Raw genomic sequence first — 21,408 nt, forward strand, 5'->3', positions numbered from 1 at the left:
TCTTGGATCATGGTTTTGAAATCAATGTTATGGCACGCAGTTTGTATGAGAATGGAGGTTGGCCAATTGATGATTCAGGATGGTGCATGCGGGTGGCAAACAATTCATAAGGGGATCTTTATGCAGCTTATTCAAATGTACCCGTGATTATTGGAGATGTTAGGGATGAATATCATTTTTTTGTGCAAGATTCATGTAGTTATCCAATGATTTTGGGGCAGCCCTATATTTCAGAATCAAGGCTGGAAACAAAAGCCTTGGATGATGATTCTTCATATGCTCGGGTTCGGAGTAAAGATAATACAAAGGCAATATAGTTTCTCACTGTTTGTGTGAATCATCCCTGCAATCGGGATAAGCTGCGAGATAATCCCATGCCACCTAGTGCACAAGAGTTTAAGGGTTTTTAAATAGCACTTCTGTAAGGGGAGGCTATGACAATGCCTCTAGAAAGATAATTATGCCTCCAAGAAAGGAGGAAACTATGTTTGTGTCTGGATTGCATGAATGGATAGCATGTAGTATTGGTAGTTTTAAGAATGTTTCAGCCATGTGCAGGGCTGAAAAGAAATATGTAGGATGGGCTAAAAAAGAGCTAAAGACATATGGTTTGATGGCTGCAAATTAAGGTATTTTATGGTTGTTTTCAGGGCTAATTGATGTTGATATAGTGGCTGAAATTTCTGCAGCAATTAATGTTGAAAGCATGGCAGAAAGAGAGGTTATTTATGTTGATACTTTAGAAACGTATGAAGTCATTCAAGAGTTTGCTGAGCATGAATGCTATGGGCTGCAAAATAGGGTTGAAGCAAGGGTGGATACAAAGTACAAAGCAGTTGCAAAGAAGGTTAAGCCTGTGGCTTTGCCTTTACCACCTGAAAGTGATGGGTTGGCTGAAAAAGTGCCTCAACATCCTAGTTTACGAGATCCACATGGAGTGGGACATAAATTTACAGCTGAACTTTACAAAAGCTGAAAATTGGTGATACAAGCTTTCTTTTACCTGCAGAAAGAGCTTGTTTCTTGTAGATGTTGGCAAGTCATGGGAAAGCCTTTGCATTTCAACCAAATGAAATTGGATGTGTTGATCCGACCATAGTTGCAACTATGGTGATCTTTACAGTACCTCATGTGCCATGGAATTTGAAGCCTATTCCAGTACCTCGGGCATATTTGCCTAAGTTGCTGAAGCTTTTGAACGAGAAGATTAGTATTATGCGGATTTTGGAGGCCTCTTCAGCTCCATATTCAAATCGGTGGTTTACTGTTCTAAAGAAGAATGGTTCTTTGAGGTTTATACAGGATTTGCAACCAATTAATAAAGTCACCATAAGGAATGTTGGATCAGGCCCAATAATGGATGAATTTGCAGAAGCATTTGCAGGCAAGGCAATTTACTCTTTGGGAGATTTATATTTAGAATATGATCAGTTCCAAGTTGCATTAGAAAGCTGGGATATCGCTACCATGAAGACACCACTCGGATCGGTTAGGATGTGTATGCTTCCATAGGAGGCAACCAATTCAGTGGTGCATAAGATGAATGCTATGCATAAAGTTTTGAGGGAATATATTCCTCCATTGACCTTACCCTTTCTTGATGATGTGCCGATAAAAGGGTGCAATATCCATGAGAAGAATGAAGAGCTGAATGATCAGGATGTAGAGAATTTGTGGCTGATCATATTACTGATTGTGACAGGATTTTGAACTGTCTTGAAGAAGTGAATTTGACTCTATCATGAGAAAAATCAATTTTTGGAGTAGAGGAAGTATTGGTTTTTGGGCACATGTGTGGACCATATGGAAGAAAGCCCTCACCAGTAAAGATTGATGCCATAAGCAGGATGCGGGAGACATGTTCGAATGTATCTGAGGTAAGAAGATTTTTGGATGCATGTGTCTTTTACTTGATATGGATTCCACATTTTGCTCATGTGGCTGAAATTCTATATCAACTCTTGAGAAAAGGGCAAAAGTTTTGGTGGGGAAAACAACATATGAAGGCAGTTCTCAGAAGTTAAAGAGCTTATTGATTTCAGCTCCAACACTAAAGAGAGCAAATTATGAGAATGGGAAACCTATTATTCTCATTGTGGATACATGCCCAATTGGCATTGGTTGGGCAGTGGGTCAAGATGATGCTGATGGAAATAGATATGCCATTTGGTTTGGAGCAAAGGTCCTCAATGAGTGCCAACGACGGTATTCTCAAGACGAAAGAGAGCTTTGGGGTGTAGTGACAGCCCTTAAGTGTGATAGGGAGTATTTTATGGGAGCTCATGTAGTGGTAGAGACTGATTGTCTACCTCTATTGGGCATGATAGCAAATTGCTCAACTCCTGATATTGCCATGTTACGATGGATTGCATATTTAAAGTCATTTAACCCTAATTTTCAGCATATTGCGGGTAGAGAAAACCCCGTGGCTGACATGCTTTCACGAGCGAGGTTTGAAGATGAAGAGGAGTTGATGGAAGATGAAGAGGATGATGTGATAGGTGCTGAACATGACTTTATGACAATAGGGAATGAGTATGCAGCTGTTGTTACTGTAGATACAGTTGTTATAACATGGATTTTAGTAGTAAGAAAAGAGCTTACAGCCATGGAGAAGAAATGGGCAGTAGAGAGAAAGCATCATCAGTGTTATACTTCAGTCAGAACACAATTTTTGGAAGAGTTGTATGAGGATGATTGGCTAAAAATAGGTCAATATCTCAGCCTCATGACAAAGAAGGTTGAATGGTCTGAAGCTGAATTCAAAAGGATTAAAAGAAAAGCTCATGGGTTTTTCTTAAAAGATGGATGTTTATGGAAGCATGTAAAGAAAAAGAGAGGAGCTCCAGTACGTGTTTTGGGAGATAGGGCTTCTCAACAATAGGCGATGCAGGAGTTTCATGAAAGGTTATGGACATAGAGGAGTTTGGGGCACATTTGCCAAGATCAAAGAGAAGTATTGGTGGCAAGACGTGGAACATTTTATGGAATCATGCAATGTCTGTCAAATGTATTCCATGGTAAAGCATAGAGATGGGTTGCAACCGACCTATCCATTGTCTATGCATTACAAATGGGTAGTTGATTTGGTTACCATGCCTACAGGTTTATGGAACATGAGATATCTTGTGCTTGCACGAGAAGACTTGACAAATCAAGTGGAAGGTTGAGCTCTTAGTACAAAGACTACTCATGCAATTTGCAGGTTCTTATTGGAAGAAGTCTTTTGCAAGTATGGTTGTGTTGGTAAAGTGGTTGCTGATAGAGGAGAATTGGATGCGGATGAGGCTCGTGACTTCTTTTCACGATTGGGTATCAAGCTAGCTTTAACTTCAGCCTACAATCTTGAAGCAAATGGCAAAAGTGAAAGAGGTCATCAGCCTATCATTAAGTCATTAGCAAACTCATGCAAGGGTAGGATGAAAGAATGGTCAAGAATGTTACCCTTTGCTTTGTGGGTTGATAGGACCACTCATAGTGTAGTTACAGGGTATATGCCTACTGAATTAATGTATGGACAACATCCAATCATGCCTATTGAGAATATTATTGCTACTTGGAGTGTTCTACTATGGGAAGAGGGTTTGAATAGAGAAGAGTTGCTGAACCTATGCATTAGACAATTAGAAAGAAGGCATGAAGACATTGAGACAGCCATGAAAAAGCTAAAGACTACAAGGATCAAAAACAAGAAGAGGTTTGACAAGCGACACAAACTTCGATCACGAGCTATACAAGAAGGAGACTAGGTGCTAGTTTATGACAGTAGCTTAGAAAATCAGCATAGTGCCAGTCGGAAGATGACAAAGCAATGGTTTGGTCCATATGTGGTAAGGTTTGTTTTTGATAATGCTAGATATGCATTAAATGAGATGGATGGGACAACTCTAAGGATTCTAGTGGCTGGAAAACGTATCAAACTCTTTAAACGTAGGGAGTCTTTGGCATATGAGTTGCAGGAGCTGGATACTTAGCATGAACATGAGAATATGGAAGAAGAAGAGGTAGAAGATGAAGACATTGACGTGGCAGAGGATACTTCTTCTGACACTGCAGATCCATAAGACTTTGGCACATGCCACAGGATGTGCAGGTTAGGAGGGGGTGGATGTCGTGCCGCTATGCGCACACCATGTGAAAAACTCTAAAGTGTGCCTTTCTTATTGATCACGCACACCGTGTGAAAAACTCTAAAGTGCGGCTTTCTTATTGATCTAGAGAGCCAATGCCATATTATGTTGAGATATCAAGCTCCACTCGTGATATGCCATGGTGACCGTTGTGCATTTATGTCACCGACGTGTCAGTTGCAGATGCGGTTGGTACACCACCCATGAATAATAGCTACATGACAGCTATCCTTATCTACTCTAGTTCGTGGCTCAGTTAGTATGCCACCTTAGTTAGTTGAGTTTGTTTTGAGACCCATATATAGGGTTCTTCTATTTCTTTGTATTAGACTTCTTTTTGGCTTACACAACTAAGAAGAGGAAAACTGTTTTCAGCCTCCACCCTTGTGTGTATTCCCCCATTGTACAAGCAAGAAAGCTACAAGTGAGACTCCTTCCTTCTCTCCCACAATCTTGACATTTTAGACATTAGTGTTAGTGTCCATGGTTCAAACATATTAGTTTTTTGGACAAGTGTAGCCAATTTATGATATTTTACATATTATCTCTTGTAAAAATCCAAAAACTGTAGACAAATTCTAGATTAGGATGACATGCAAAAGAAAGCATGTAGCTTTCATCCATCCGTGAGGATTTTATGTAAAAAGAGAGATGGACAAAATCGCACATGTCGCGATCGCTGTTTTCAGGCACTGAACAGCACTCCGAAGTGGGAGATGAAGGAATGATCTGGTAAAATTCTGGCCAGGTGAGCTGGTATTTTACCCCCCTTTTGGAGCCAATGGAAGCATCAAATTGGAAGTTTGAGCAACATAGAGGAAGGTATTATTGTGTACATTTTTGTGTACAAGAGATTTTTCTTCTCATAATGGAGAAATAAATTGACAGGCTTTAATTCTGTGAGTATTATTCTACATCTTCTATTTCTTTTTGTGAGTATTCTTTCATATCTTCTATTTCTTTCAACCCCTTCTCTTCCGTCTACTCCACTCCTTGAATCTCCCTTCACCCTGCTGTCTCTTACCCCCGCGGTAGACTTTCGACTGCAAACGCTCCGACAACCTTTTCACCACTCGACCTTCGGCCCATGAATCGAGCAGTGCCCTCTTTGGGTCAATCCGTGGTGTGATCATGGAGATGATCCACCCGTGCAATAAATCCTTCCTTAATTAAATCCTTTAAGAATCAAGCACAAACAAGGCAATCAACTCTAATATCATCTTCTAAGAAAACATTCCTTTATCCTCATGGCATTTTGTCGTATTATTCTACATCTTCTATTTCTTTTTGTGAGTATTCTTTCATATCTTCTATTTCTTTCAACCCCTTCTCTTCCGTCTACTCCACTCCTTGAATCTCCCTTCACCCTGCTGTCTCTTACCCCCGCGGTAGACTTTCGACTGCAAACGCTCTGACAACCTTTTCACCACTCGACCTTCGGCCCATGAATCGAGCAGTGCCCTCTTTGGGTCAATCCGTGGTGCGATCATGGAGGTGATCCACCCGTGCAATAAATCCTTCCTTAATTAAATCCTTTAAGAATCAAGCACAAACAAGGCAATCAACTCTAATATCATCTTCTAAGAAAACATTCATTTATCCTCATGGCATTTTGTCATCACATATGCTTGCCATGTATTTACCATAAATTACAAGCACTTGAAATAATCATCCAAGAACTAGCTGAATGTAAAAGCATTTAGGATGTTGTTCGATCAACTAACAAAACCAATTGCATTCTTTCCAAACAATGCAAGAATAGAAGATATAACATTCCCATTGTATATTTTCTCTCCCCCTTGGGACCTAAGAGCAATACTATGTAAAATTCACTTAACACTTGTATGCATAATTTTTAATGTCATGATTATGCCATTCATAGCCCTTGACCGATTCCTCCTTGTAATTGCTCTATCAAAGAACAAGCCATATGCAACTAGGTGTAATTAACTTTCCTTAATACATGCACTTTGCAAGCTCAATCTTTTGAATATGTGAGATAAAATTTATCCCTTCTGATGACCTATACTCATGCATCATAATATGGGGCCTAATTTATCTCATACAAGAATCAAGACAAGCATCTATCAATCTGGAAATACATTACTTACAATTGGAACCACAATTGGATTGATGGTGATGCCTTCGTCTAAAGCTTCATTGTTGGTTATGGGATTGCCATCCACACGTGACATTCTTTGCTTAGGGGCCATCATCTGCAAGTAGACTCAAGAGATTAAGAAGGTGGAATAGATTCGAGATGGGAGAGCATAAGAGAAGATGGTTAAATCGAGGATCGACAGAGGAAAATTGTGCAGTCTCTCGGGCTAACTATTCTCATTCTCTCTCTCTCTCTCTCTCTCTCTCTCTCTCTCTCTCTCTCTCAAGCTCTCTCTCTCACTCTCTTGGAGGGGTATCCTTCTCTCTATCTCCCTCTCGCAGCCTCTCGGATTTACGACTCCCGATTTTTTAAACATATATTATTAATTAAATAAAATCTTTAAGTATCAATGTTAGTTTTTACCATAGTTAGTCTTTAGTTAGTAGCCTTACTAACTTATTAATTGACTAACTAACTTTCAAACTAACCAGCTAACTTTTTTTGCGTGGAAATATTATATCCTCCTCCACTTAGAGAAATCGAGATGTCCTCATCTCGAGAGAAACCGGGGGTATCATTTTGTAACCTGTGGGTTATGGGCCCACCATGCTTTCGTTGTGCTACTCTGATCACTCACAGGCATGTGGTCTTTTGAAACAATAACCTATTGTATTTGATATATCCGAGTCTGGTCAACTAACATAAGTTTGGCTATTATTGCTTGATCGGTAGCAATAGTTCCCAAAGTAGAGAAATAATCATCCATCAACTCAATCCATATCTCTGCCTCTACTGCAACATCTATTCCTTCTCCATCAAACTCATGTGCCTTAATTTGCTAGAGAAGAAATTTCTTATCTTGCATGTCAACATTTGTGTGTGCAGGAAGTGCTTGACAATCAAGTCATACCACTTGGATTATTTTGTTTAGGATATGCCTATGAACCATACATTAATCAATCACGCGTCATTACAAAATTTTGCTCTAATACCAACTGTAAGGTGCCCGTCGACTATCCAAGCACGCTTTTAGTGGCCTATCGAGAAACAAATCTAAGCATCGTTGCCCGATACTCCCATGGAATATTTTGAGTTTTGTCGCCTCTAGGGTTTCCTGAATCCGCCTCTCGCAACGAAACGTTCACGGTCGAACCCACTAGGATTGACCTAAAATTTGGGCTCCTAGTGGCCAAGGTCTCCTAACAGTATTCTAGTGTCGGATCCTGAATATCATACTTTACGTAGAGATACCCAACCCGAAGCAGGCCCATGCCGCACTTGGTTCAAAGAGAATGAGAAACAAGAGGGATGCGCCGTGTAACGTGCCCACTCCTCAAATCGCGGGACATGTCTTAGCAATCCATTGAGAGATATATCTAGAAGACGCCACCCCCAACACTCGCAAGGAATGACACGGGGTTTGCCAACTAGGGTCTCTCGAGTCTGCCCCGCAATGGAACTTATTCGGCCGTTCCCATTAGGATCGACCTGAAGTCCGACTATTCCTAACATTTCTCGTTAACATTTCCTTTGAGGAAAGCTCTCAGCTAACCGAGACTACCCTTCCATAGGATAGACCCATCGGTCCATCCACCATGCTTCCCTTGGGGGTTGTTTTAGTTATCTAATTACCTACCACATTATGTTTGACATATAAAGGCAGATTCCTTAATTAACCCGTTAATCACAAGTTTCTTTACGTAATTTAGGCCACAGATATGAAGACAAGATAAAACAAGATCAAACACTTCCTTAACTTATCTTCAAATTAATGTGTGTCTCCTACCCATACAGGAGAATTAAGTGCTCCTTTTTGCCTCCACAGAAAAATCATTCCGTCTCCTGGCAACAATCCCAAAGGTTTTATCCTACCAAGATTCCACCTTGTAACTAGTATCAAGGCCTCAAGATCCCATCTCGAGTCACGTAGAACACTTGTGTAGGGCTTGGAGGTAATGGGATTTATAGCCAGAGCCCCCACTGGCACCCAAGCGTCCTCCTATGCCAAGTAATTTCCATGGAGAGACCTCTTGCAGCGGGTTCGGTCCACATTCTCGGCGCAGATTCACAACCCCCTTGGTTAGGGTTTGGCAGTTCCCGGGGGTAGCTAGCGCCATCCTTCCTTAATTATCCCTTTAGGAAATCAACCACAGCTGAAGCAACTAGCTTAATAACAATTACTAGGGAAAACATCCCTTTTATTTCCATGGCAATCAGTCATCTCAGACTCGGCCATGCAATCATCAATCATAAACAACTTGGATTAGCATCCAAAACCACATCAACAAACAGTTGAATGCACAACCTCTTACTTCAAGGCATTGCAATCCCATTGCATGCACAACCAGAATCTAACTTGGATGTATCAAAACACTTTTACAACCTTTCCAACAACCAAGCATAACTTGGGTCAACAATCCATCTTTAACAAGACCAACCTTCGTTAAAACCATTTCAACAATTCTGAGCAACATGCTTAGCATGAATCAACTACCCTAAAGTTCGCTCTCCCCCTTGGGTTAGGGATTCGCAGGGTTGATTTAACAAGTTCCTTCTAGGTCCTTTTGTCTTGTATGGCCCTCGACGGTTGCGACTTACTTGACAATCTATCTAGTTCGTTGAGTTTCACAACCATAGAGCCTTTGATGGACAACCCTTTGTTAGAAAAGAAACGACTAAGTCCTTGGAGTTGGGTTCTTAAGTTTTCAAGGTATGGCAATAAACCCTTCTTGTTGATCATCAGTTGGACATCAACTTTAAGTAAATGCAACATCTTCTAACCATCTATCTTTAAGTGTGATACTATGCAGAATTTTTCTAGTCAAATTCACTCCTCATGCGCTTGGAGCATACCAATGCAATAGCCACTCTTATCACCTTTCCACTCTATTAGCCCCATTAAAGTGATATGCAATGAGAAGTTCATGCATTGATAACCTCTAGACCCTAGTGTGTCCACCTTTGTGCGGGTGTTTACAAAGGTAAACATATATCACAACAACTATTGCGTCGTAGGAAATTTCTTAAGTATGTATTAAATTCCTAAATGGATACATCATAGTGTAGGACAACTTAGATGTTTAAGAGAGCAGTTTTGATATTGATTATAAACTTATTTAGGATGCAATATATGTCATAACCTCAACTGAACATTATATGACTCGTACTAAGCCTTAATAAGTTTGCATCCTATGCGGGAACAGATTAGAAATTCCTTTCATTTCATGTGATAAATCATGATTATAGATTAAATTATGCGTACAATGGAAGACAGAAGTTCCTTTCCAGTTTTATGGGTCACCTAGATGTGGAGAGAGGGTGACGAGATGTTACAATTGGTTGCAACTCCACAGGCATTTCTATCTTCGACCGCGGCTTTCGCGCTAGTACTCTTAATAAGCTTTCTCTTTGGAGCCATCTTGCGTATACGATCCTTCACCCTGGGTCCTTGATGTGGTAGCTTTGTTTAGGGGCGGCTTGCAGGTGGTCACCAAACCGATGAGGGAGAAGAAAATCCGATAGTGTTTGTGACTCTGGAAATCGCCTTGGCTGGAGATAATCTCTAACTTTCACCCCTCTCTCCCTCTCTCTATCTCTCTCTATCAGCATGACGGTCTGATTATATATCCCACTAACTATATCTCCCTTCCCCTATCATATTAATCTCTCTCTCTCTCTCTTCCTCTTCCTCTTCCTCTTCTCTTCTCCTCCTCCTTTCTCTCCCTTCCTCTACTTCTCTTTTCTCTCCTTCTCTTCTTCTCCCTCTCCTTCTCTTCTTCCTCTCCTTCACTTCTTCTCTCTTCTTTCCTCCTTCTCTCTTCTCTCTCTCCTTCTCTTCTTCTCCCTCTCCTTCTCTTCTTCTCTCCCCTTCACTTCTTCTCTCTTTTCTCCTTCTCCTTCTCTCTTCTCTCTCTCCTTCTCTCCTTCTCTCTTCTCTCCTTCTCCTTCTCTCTTCTCTCTCCTTCTCTTCTTCTCCCTCCTCTTCTTCTCTCTTCTCTCCTTCTCCTTCTCTCTTCTCTCTCTCCTTCTCTTCTTCTCCCTCTCCTTCTCTCCTTCTCTCCCTCTCCTCTTCCTCTCTTCTCCCTCCTCTTCTCACACTGTACACGGGAAGGAAACACAACTATCAAATGAACAGGGGGGGGGGGGGGGGGGGGAAGGTTGGTCTGACGGAGGCCCCAGGGGACCCGCTGATGCCCGCGATGCTAAGGGAGGGGGGGTACTGCTACGTCGAGTCGGAGGGGGGGGAACTTGCAACGGAGGGGGGGGGGCTACTAGTAGATTGACGAGGCAGGGGAGGGTGGCACCTACTGCAAGCGGTAGGGGAGAGCTCCTGGCCACGACGCAGGGGGGTGATTTATAGGTGGAGGGGGAGGTGGCAAGGCGGTGCCACCTGCCACCTGGGGGGTTGCATGCCCCCCATCTTCCACACATCACACCCTCTCTCTCTCTCTCGCTCTTTCTCTCTGCCCACCATGCACACGACACGGGGAGAGAGAGGAAGAGATTAAAAAAATTAAAAAAATTAATGGGGGGGAGAGTTCCTATTGGGGGGGAAATATTACACGCCGCTCAACCTCTCTGCCCGTAGGGCATAGTTCCATTCCAGTCCCCTAAAACGGCATGAATCGGGATTCTATCCTAAGAATTTCTAAAGGTCGAATGATTGTAAAACCTTGTGAGAAGCCTCCTAGTTCTCTAGGACCACCCTGTCATAGGACGGACCTGTCGGGGGTTTTGCCCACCCACTTTCCTTAATAGCTTTAGTTTTCTAATTAGGTCCTACCACATTTATGTGTGACACTTAAAGTCAACTTCATTAATTAATCCTTTTAGGGAACAGGATTCATTCGCATAACTTACAGCACAAACACAAAAACAGAGTAAAGCAATCTATTGACAAACAAGTTCCTTAACTTATCTTCAAGTTAATCTTTGTATCCCACCCATATAGGAGAATTATGTATCCTTTCTGTCCAACAGAAGTATCCCTTCTACCCTACAAAAGTAACTGGTCCAAATCACGTGGCACCACAAATTCGATCCTTTATCTAGAATAGGATCTCCCAAAATGCCCAAACGTTGGGGGCCACGGAGGTCTTCAACTCCATTCTAGACCTAGCAAGGGGTGTCTAGAGCTCCACCTGACCCACAAGTTATTTAGGAGCGAAATATCATTCCCGTGGTTGGCCTTTTCACCACTTGACCTTTGGCCCATGTATTGAGCAGTGCCCTCTTTGGGTTAATCGGTGGTGCGATCATGGAAGTGATCCACCCGTGCAATATATCCTTCCTTAATTAAATCCTTTAAGAATCCAGCACAACAAGGCATTTCGCACTAATATCATTTTTTAGAAAAACATTACTTTATCCCCATGGCAACTTGTCATCACACAGATCCTTGCCATGCATTTAGCATAAATCACAAGCACTTGGAACAATCCTTGTATTTTCTTTTAAATGACATCCAGTTCTAGAAATCTCTATATCTTTTTAAGATAATATCTAAAATATTTGAAATATACTAGTTTTGCCCAAAATCTAATATTTTTGGACCATCCAAACTATACACATTAATACTAATGATTAATATAGCTCATAAGCCTCGTTCACATTGTAACTTATGTGAAGGGTGGCTACGGTCCTTGTCAATCCGAGAAAAATATAAGATATATGACTCTTGATTTTTTTTAATATATATTTTTAATTAAATAAAATACTTAATTATTAATGTTAGTTAGTTTTTACCTTAGTTAGTCTTTAGTTAGTAACCTTACTAACTTATTAATTTACTAACTAACTTTCGAGCTAATCAACTAACTTTTTTTGCATGGAAATATTACAACTATAAGGTGCACGCCCATCGGCTTTCCAGGCACTCTTTTAATGGTTTATCGAGAAACAAATCTACGCATCGCTGCCCGACACTCCCATGGAATGTTCCAAGTTTTGTAGCCTAGGGTTTCCCGAATCCACCTCGCAACGGCCTCAGGGTGGCTCAAAAAGGTTAGCGCTGTTAAGATCTAGCTGGGTCTGGTGTAAACTTCCACAAGATATGCAATAGTCTAACTCGGCCCAACTCGTCTGAGTTACAAGGGTTGAGTAGCGACCTTGGACGTCCAAATAGATATGTCCGAGGGCCAAGCGGGCCGAGTGCCGAACGACAAAAGTGGGCTGAGTGACAAAAGTGGGCCGAATGACAAAAGTGAGCCGAATGACAAAAGTGGGCCGAGGGTCGAATGACAAGTTGGTCCAAATGCTTGATTCAGACGGGCCGAACGAAGGGCATCTGAGTACAATGGGCCAAGTGGTTGATTCAGTCGAGGGCCAAATGGTGACTTGTCCGAGTGGGTTGACCAAGAGCTTAGTGTCCAAGTGGGCAGTATCAAGATGCTCTTATAAATGCAGAAATTGAAACACTGAAACACCAAGCAGTTCAAATTGCAATCGAATACCAGTCGTCAGGACAGATTTTTGAAGGCCTTCTTGAAGGTCAAGAGCATCCTAAATTTTAGGAGAGGTTAGGAAATGAGCAAAATAAATTAATTTAGGACAAAGGAATTAGTCATCCTGAAGTTTTTTAGCAAGAAGTACTTGAAAAGCATCAAATTGGTTTGGATAGTTCTATGGACACTTCTGGTGTACTGGATGAAGAGGGGCAGAAAGCCATTGTTCAAGTTGAACTAAGATATGAGCATACAATGAGAAGATCTACAAGGGTAGTTGAGGATGAGGTTTAGGAGGTTAACCTAAATATTGATGGGAGGCTAAACCTATTAATAAGGTCAATATTTTTGTTGAAGAACATTTCAAGCAAGATCTTATTAAGCTGTGTAGAGAGTTTCGTTATATTTTTTCCTGGGATTATATGGATATGAAAGGATTTGACCCAAATATGTGTTAGCATAGGATAAACTTAAAGAAAGATGCTAAGCCTATCATTTAGAAGAGGTATAAAATGAACCCTAACTATGCTAAACAGGTCACGAAAGAAATTGACAAGCTTTTGCAAGTTGGGTTCATCAAACTAGTTAATGAGGTTACTTGGTTATATCCTATTGTTATGGATTGGGATTCTAAGCTTGACTCAACATTATGGGCCTTCAAAATTGTATATAAGGTGACAATAGGCCTTACAATGTCACCCTTTAGATTGGTGTATGGTTTAGAGACCGTAGTGCCCATGGAATTTGTGGTACCAAATTTGCGAATTGATGTTACATAGAAATTGGATTCTCAGAAGTCAGTGCACCACAAATTAGGACAACTCCTCAAGTTAGAGGAAGACATGGTTCTAGCTACCTACATTTCACGAATTACCCAACAGAGGCAAGTTTGGGTAAACATGCATATTCGAAAGATTTTTTTTAGGAAGGTGATTGGGTTGTGGTTTATAATTCTCGACTCGGTAAGTTTTGGGAAAATTAAAACTCAATTATATAGGTCCATTTGTGATATTTAAAGATATTGGTCATGGCACATTTTTGCTCAAAGATTTGTAGGGCAAGGTGTTGCTCTCTCTAATAAATTATTGCGACGGGGGGTAAGCATCAATAAGATCTTTGCTCTCTCTAATAAATTATTAAGCATCAATAAGTCTTAGATTAGTCTTTACTTATGACAATATTGTTTAAGGTTCACAAGGTTACCTTTAGGGTTATGCACATGAATGGTACATGCATGGGAAAGATTATATGAAACATACATCAATGGTACATGAAATGATCTTGCATTAAAAGTATTGCATCCATCCTATGAAGGTTTCACATTAAATAATAGTTAAGGAGTTTACCTTGTGCTGCCAAACCATGAATTGATTACAACTTGCACAATTATTCGGGAATTATTTTACATTGAAAGATAGTTTTGCATCGTATAAGAGCTTAAAATTGTTACAAATTGTATAGCATTCTTTGCCTTGGGAGAAAGGAAGATAAGTCAAGTTAAAATTTTGCATAGTATTGCTCTTTGACCCCAAGCGGGAGAGTGAATACGCAGATGAAAATGTTAACGCGACTATCCTTGCATTGTTTGGAAAAAATACTATTGGTTTTGTTGGTTGATCGAACAACACCCTAAATGCTTTTACATTCAACTGATTGTTGGATTGTGGTTTGGATGATTATTCCAAGTGCTTGTGATTGATGGTAAGTTCATGGCAAGGGTCTGTGATGACAAATTTCCATGAGGATAAATGAATGTTTTCTTGGAAGATGATATTAGGACTGATTGCCTTGACTGTGCTTGATTCTTAAATGAATTAATTAAGGAAAGGTTATTTACACATGTGGATCGCCTCCAAGATTGCACTATGAATCAACCCAAGAAGGGCACTGGCTCGATTCATGGGCCAAAGGTCGAGTGGTGAAAAGACTAACCATGGAAATAATGTTTTCACTCCAAGGCAGCTTGTGGGTCAGGTGGAGCTCTAGACACCCCGTGCCAAGTCTAGAACGAAGTTGAGGACCTCTGGGGCCCCCCAACATCTATGGCATTGGAAGATCATATTTTAGATTAAGGATGGAAATTGTGCTGCCATGTGATTTGGAACGGTTACTTCTACAGGGCAAAAGAGACATATAACTTCTCATGTATGGGCAGGAAGGAAACAAGAGATCAACTTGAAGATAAGTTAAGAAACTTGTTTATCAAAAGGACTGCTTGCTCTGTTTTCATGTCAATGCTATAAATTATGCGAACGAACCCTATTCCCTAAAAGGCTTAATTAAGGAAGATGATTTTAAATGTTACACATAAATGTGATAGGACCTAATTGAATGACTAAAGAATGCCTATTGAGGAAAGCGGGTGGGCGGAACCCCCAACGGGTCTGTTCTATAGCAAGGTGGTCCCAAAAAACTGAGAGGCTTCTCACAAGGTTTTACCGGCATTTCAGTACATCCTCACATGGCCACCACTGACTTATAACTTATTATATTTAGTTTGTTGCACCTATCTACAACTAGCATGGTTATATCACCAATCGATTAATATAGTCAGTTATGCACTATTTGACTTAGAATGCCACTTTCCTTTATGTTGTATCTTATCTATACTTTGTATACATTGTAGTTCTGTGTGAAAGAAGAAACTAACAAGAAAACATTTTGGTCTCCATCTCTCTCCTTATGTTATTGAGTGAGCTTTCTTTTGTGTATAGGGGTGCAATAGCTTGAGCAAGTCTCCTCACCACATGATTCATGACATTCTTCCCCCTTCTCACTAAGGTGTTCTATCAAATAGGATTGCCCCTTAGCTCCCCTAAGTTGTCACTATGGCCATTGGTCCACACACAATCAAAGGCTTACCACTCTCTAGGGGCTTTTTTAGACGATAACAAAAGTTTGCTCCAAGCTAAAAAAGACAATATTGACAATTCATGAAGATTTATGATAACTTTGTATTCTATCAAATAGAGCTGCCCCTTAGCTCCCCCAAGTCCATTGGTCCATTATTCAAGATAATCAGTAAGAAGGTTTAAGAATGCACAGTCAAAGGCCTACCACTCTCCAAGGGCTGAATAGACAACAATGAAAGTTTGCTCTAAACTCAAAAAGACAATATTGACAATTCATGAAGATTTATGATGCCTTTATAATGATAATGATGATGTAGACATCTTTTGATCAATGCAATGCTTTAATCCTTGAAACTATGCCTTTTATTTCTCCAAATTTCTAAGTCACTTGATTATTTTCTTTGCTATTCTTGCAACACACTACCATGTGTAATACATGTAATACCTTTTACTTCATTAAGACATTTATGATGCCTTTATAATGATAATGATGATGTAGACATCTTTTGATCAATGCAATGCTTTAATCCTTGAAACTATGCCTTTTATTTCTCCAAATTTCTAAGTCACTTGATTATTTTCTTTGCTATTCTTGCAACACACTACCATGTGTAATACATGTAATACCTTTTACTTCATTAAGACATCTTCAATTGTTTTGCTACCTTGGTAGCTTACCTGTTTGTACTCTATCATGCCCTTGCAAATTTCATTCCAGTGGTGCCTTAAGCTAGTTTGTTAAATCACATTTTGGTTTCCTAGGCATCTTTTGATTAATTCAATGCTTTAACTCCTTGAAACTATGCATTTTATGTCTCGAAATTTCTAAGTCACTTGATTATTTCCTTTGATGGTGGTACATCATGGAATTACTCTTAATCCTTGCTTTTCCAATAGCTTTATTTTGGCCTCTAACTTGTACACCTTCTAACATAATGGTTGGCTCTTCATCATCTAAATCTCATTGTGTTTCCATGCATAATTTATGTGAGAGAGAGAGAGAGAGAGAGAGAGAGAGAGAGAGAGAGAGAGGTTGCCTTATGCTATCCACATGACTATCGAATATTCATACATTACATGGCTTTACTATCAAACAAAAAATACAAACAATAATCTTAGACAAATTATAATTGACAATTCAACGAAGTGGTAGATCTTGTTAGGGTGTAAGTATTTCACTCCAAGCAATAAGGAGAGATCATGGAGATTATGGTTCAAACTCCATAGGCAAAGAAGGCTAAGTAACGTAAAAAAGAACACCCCAATTGTGAGCCTTGAAATGGAACTACACTCAAAAGCATACAGATTGGGCCATAGCTATATGTTTGTAAATATTTTGAAGTCAAATCGGTAAGTTTCTCATAGATAATAAAGCTTATCAAATAACATAAAGTAGTTCTTTTGAGAGTAGCCAGCATCTTATTAGTTAGTGGTTTGAGGACTCTTCTTTGCTTTTTACATCAATTGGACGAAGTGGGACAACTATTGACCAAGACATTACAGAAACCCCATACCAAAAAAAGGGGGGGATTTTGGGCAAACAATACTTATTTAGCACAATATGGTCAAGGATGTACTTGACCACATGCCAAAAAAGGAAAAACATCATAAAGAAAAAGAGGACTTAGTGTAACTCGCTCTCATTGTTTACTGTGGTAAGGTTGGTTTGGATATTGACATGGGAGAGGTGATAAAGAATCAAGGCAAAAGCATTAGTCCTACACCAAGTGTACATATGGGTGATGCATCGCAGCCTTCAACTTGAGCTTCTTGGAAGCCAAATGTTTTTTTATCTTGTTCTTGTTAGCCATACACTTGGATGCTCCCTTGGCAACCCTCTGCAAAACCTGCAATCCCACACGCATATTTAGGCATGTGAGAAGACCTCCTACCACACACATATCATGCCACTCCAAAGGAGTATCCTATAGTTGAAACCCTTATCAGCACATTACCCACATAACTATCCTTTCAAACGAAGTGCAGGGATGCGTGCAAAAATGAATCTTCTCATTAATCATGCCCCTGTTGCTTGCATTGCTTACCTTTCATATACCGTATCCCACCAAGCAACTCAATCCTGTCATTGATCATGCCTCTTTTCATTGCAGTGCTTCTCTCATGCTCCCATGGCACACCATGATGACTGTCATTTATTTACCTATCTAATGCATGAGTTTGCAGCTGCTGGTCTCGGTATTCGCCAGCCACAACAGTAGCCATTGACGAGCATTGGTATGCAGCAGCAAGGAAATTTCATCGGAAGAAGAACAGTGATGGTTCTAGTACGTATGGAAATGGCGAACATAAATATGTTTGGAAAGAACAGCAGTGATCATAAATTGATGCAAGAGGGCACGGAGGCAACAAAAGTTTTGTGAAGGAATAACAAGATAAGTGCCGTTGAGGGGGGGATTTTGAATACGGCAGCGATCCATAAGCAAGGATAGGAAGACTACACACGCACAGAGAGAGAGAGAGAGAGAGAGAGAGAGCGCTACCTTGTTAGCCATTCTATGGAGGTGCGCGTTCTTCTTGAGCTTCTGGTCGCGAGCCTTGAGAAGCCTGCGGCATCGGGGGTTGAGGGGCAACCGATCCAAGGACTGATCCATGATGTTGCTGTGGTTGGACTCCATCAGGCAAGCAGCAGAAGGAGAAGAAGAAGAAGGCACATTCTTCTTCTTCTTCTTCAGTAACGAATGAATGGGACTCTGCGGCTGATCATCGTCCCATTGATCTCCTTTGGAAAGGTCCGGGAACTTGAACAGAAGCTTGGCTGATGCATCCTCGCTTACTACTTGGACGAGCTTCCGCATAGGCTTGGGAGAAGAAGGAGGCACTGACATCTTCTCTATCTCTGAGTGTGTGTGTTCTCCTTCCTCCTTTTCTTGCACCCTTGCGAAGGCCTGAGTTTCGTTCTTCTTGCTCTCTCGCGCTCTTGTGAGAGTCTGTGCTTCTTGTTCTCTTCTCCTGTGTCTTGGAGGGATGGCGAGGCTCGAGACAGTAGAGAGTGTAGTATATTTAGTTATATGGCAGTGTGTCAGTTCTAGTGCATATTATACCCTGGGCCATCGTTTAAATTACAAGCTTTTTATGACTTAAGCACAGTTAAAAACGAAGCCCCCTTCCAACGGTTAGTAGCCTTTTCGGTTATGTAAAAACGAAACCGCCCCCCTTGTTTCCAAGCTTCTATGACACATCAATGATCATACTTTGAGGGAAGATAAGAGCCAGACTTAGACTTGTAGGCACCAAAACCAGGACTTGGCATGTTCATGTAGGTGGTTCAAATATAGACTATGCTAGGTGTCGCTTCTGCAACTCGACCACCCCGTGGCACTCAAGTTGCTCCAAATGTGCGGGATTTCTTAAGTGGAAGTGAACGATCCCCTTCCCATGCTTTGGATTGCTCACTGTCATTTTGACTAATGGGCTACTAGAGGTGAACTACCCAAACTTTGACCTTTCAATGACTTTACCATGTCTATTTTGCTCAAGTAGTTTGAACCATGCCAAGTCAAGTTCCTAACCTAGGCATGGTGTGTCTCTAAATATACTTGTATTATAGTCTACTTTTGCTTCTAAAGCTCATTATCAATAAATGTGGTTTAAAGAGAATAGAAAATTGACTTTAGAAAGCTTTTGACTCTTTCTAATCCTATTTATACCATTATTGACATGGCAATTGCTACATGATGTTTGATTATGAGGAAATTATCAACGAATAACAGCAAGGACTTGCCAATTGTATGAGTTGTCATCATTGTGAAGCCACTAAACGATGAGCTTTTGATCAATGGATGAAAGAGAAGCCTTCTTACATGGAGATGTGAGAGAAGATGTAGATATGCTGTAACCATTATGTTATGAAGGTAGTGTGCATCATGGTCATGTTTAAAGGCTACCAAAAGTCTAGCATTGCTAGAAGCATGTGGCTCAACAAGATTGGGAATGTATTATTGATGCTTGGTTGTCTATATTCAATGGAAATGTCTCAATTTATGTGATATAGGTACATAAAGGGATTTTGGTGTTGGCCATGTATGTAGATGGTCATTAATAGTGACAAGAATATATATACATATTAGAATTTGTTCTCGCTATAGCAAAAGATTGAGATGGACTTGGTTGAGCTATTTTATTTCATGAGTACAAAAGTTGTGCATTCAGTTGATGGGGTTGCTTATTTTGCATGGCTTTAACTTTTTAACTAAGTGTGCAATGTCAATGTAAGCCTATCTTATTGCAATCAAATGACTAATCATAGTTACGAGTTGCTGGACAATCCTACTCTATGCATGCACATATCGAGCAACTTGGCTTTTAGGACATTTATCATGTTAAAGTTGAGCTATTTTATTAAGCAAAATGACTTTAAACGACACAAGTAAAAGATTTTAAGCTACATAAATTGGACTATGGATTGTGAACTTTGTTTGAGGGTCCAAGGAAATACAATTGCAATCTAAAAATAGTAAATCTTACAGCCACTTTAAAGTCTCAACTTGAAGCATCATTGTGAGGTAAGGTAGCAAAAAGTACAATAAAATACCTTATAATTACTCTCAAAGTCATGGTTGCTACATAGGATTGTATTCAACTATTTTTATGGCTGTTTTTTGTCTCAACATTGGTCGTCAATCAAAATTCTATGGATTTTGCAATGGCTCTAACTATATACCACCTTGCAAGAATGGAGCATTAGCATTTAGCTTTTTCTCATAGTCCCTAAATGTCCTCTTCTCTAGCTTTGAATTTGCTAGTTTAGAAAGAGGTGATGAAGTGCTTGTCTCTAGATCGGTTTGGTAAGGGGCTTTGTGAACTTCTCAGTTTCACTGAAACGTGTAATGGTCTTGCACCTAGTAGTGTCAAGTTTACTCTTTTTGAGTCATATTCTACATTGTAGCTTGTCTAAAACTTGGAATACCTACCAAGCAGTAGTTTCTCCCCAACATCTTTATGGTTGGGTAGTAGAAAGGGATAGGCAAAATTTTTCTCCAATATTCATCATGATCTTGTACTTTCCTAACAACATGTAAGACTTTACCGTGTATGGGTTGATGTTAGTCTTGGTTGGCACAATAGGGTTAAGGTCTATTATCTAACTACTCTTGCATTACATTTAGCATCAATAAGTGCAAATTAAATTGATTGCACTTTCAACTGCAATGACTTGATATATGGGTGCTCATGCTATAGATTTTTCGGCACTCAAGCTAGCATTAACCAACTAAACTCATCTTTGTGAGAGTGAGTTCTAGGCCTAAGGTAGCCAATATGTATATCCAATAATTTTTTCCTTTGGTGGCTAGAAATTGTATTTGTTCAAGGGGGTACTTCTATTTAGCTCGAATCCTCACGTCTTAATAGCATCTCTAATATAGCATCAAGGTCTACAAGGGAGGTCTTTCAAGTTTCCATTTCTAAAAAGACTTCATCCGATTTATTGTCAATGAACACTAGACCATTTTCTCAAATCCCTTATGAATCACACATTTTGCATCCATGTTCTTCTATAAAATGGGTCATAACCCACTCCTTTCATCACCACCAATGTAACTAAGAATTGTATCCTTATAATCTTAACTAGCTAGTTCTTGAGAATTCCTATGTGTCTATCCTTTGGGACATCTGTCACAATCATGTTGCCACAATCACAATGAAGTGTGCATTCTCTATGGGTGAATTATCCCAAGTTTGAAGGATTGTTGCATTTACAACACTAACACCAATTCTTGTTTGTATTATTCCCTTTCTAGTACCACCTCCTAAGGCAAGCACTAATAAAACCATGCCTTTTGGATCCATCCCAAAAATTGCTTACTATTAGAGCTCCATGGGTTCAACAAGGTACTAGTTTGAGCATGGATATTCTAGGTTGA

General features: G+C 40.1%; 1 protein-coding gene across 1 annotated transcript; it reads right to left on the reverse strand.

Moving 5' to 3' along the window:
• Window positions 1-16,798: 16,798 nt before the first annotated feature.
• On the reverse strand, window positions 16,799-18,714 carry LOC148032933 (uncharacterized). Its single transcript, XM_087684209.1, has 2 exons — window positions 18,028-18,714; window positions 16,799-17,373 (listed from the first exon to the last, which is right to left on the reverse strand). The coding sequence occupies exons 1-2, from the start codon at window positions 18,370-18,372 to the stop codon at window positions 17,245-17,247; spliced, it is 474 nt and encodes a 157-aa protein (XP_087540335.1). The 5' UTR covers window positions 18,373-18,714; the 3' UTR covers window positions 16,799-17,244.
• Window positions 18,715-21,408: the final 2,694 nt, after the last annotated feature.

This window comes from Lygodium microphyllum, chromosome 8, assembly GCF_053477565.2.
Source record: "Lygodium microphyllum isolate KBCC chromosome 8, Lygodium_microphyllum_v1.1.10, whole genome shotgun sequence".
Taxonomy (NCBI): domain Eukaryota; kingdom Viridiplantae; phylum Streptophyta; class Polypodiopsida; order Schizaeales; family Lygodiaceae; genus Lygodium; species Lygodium microphyllum.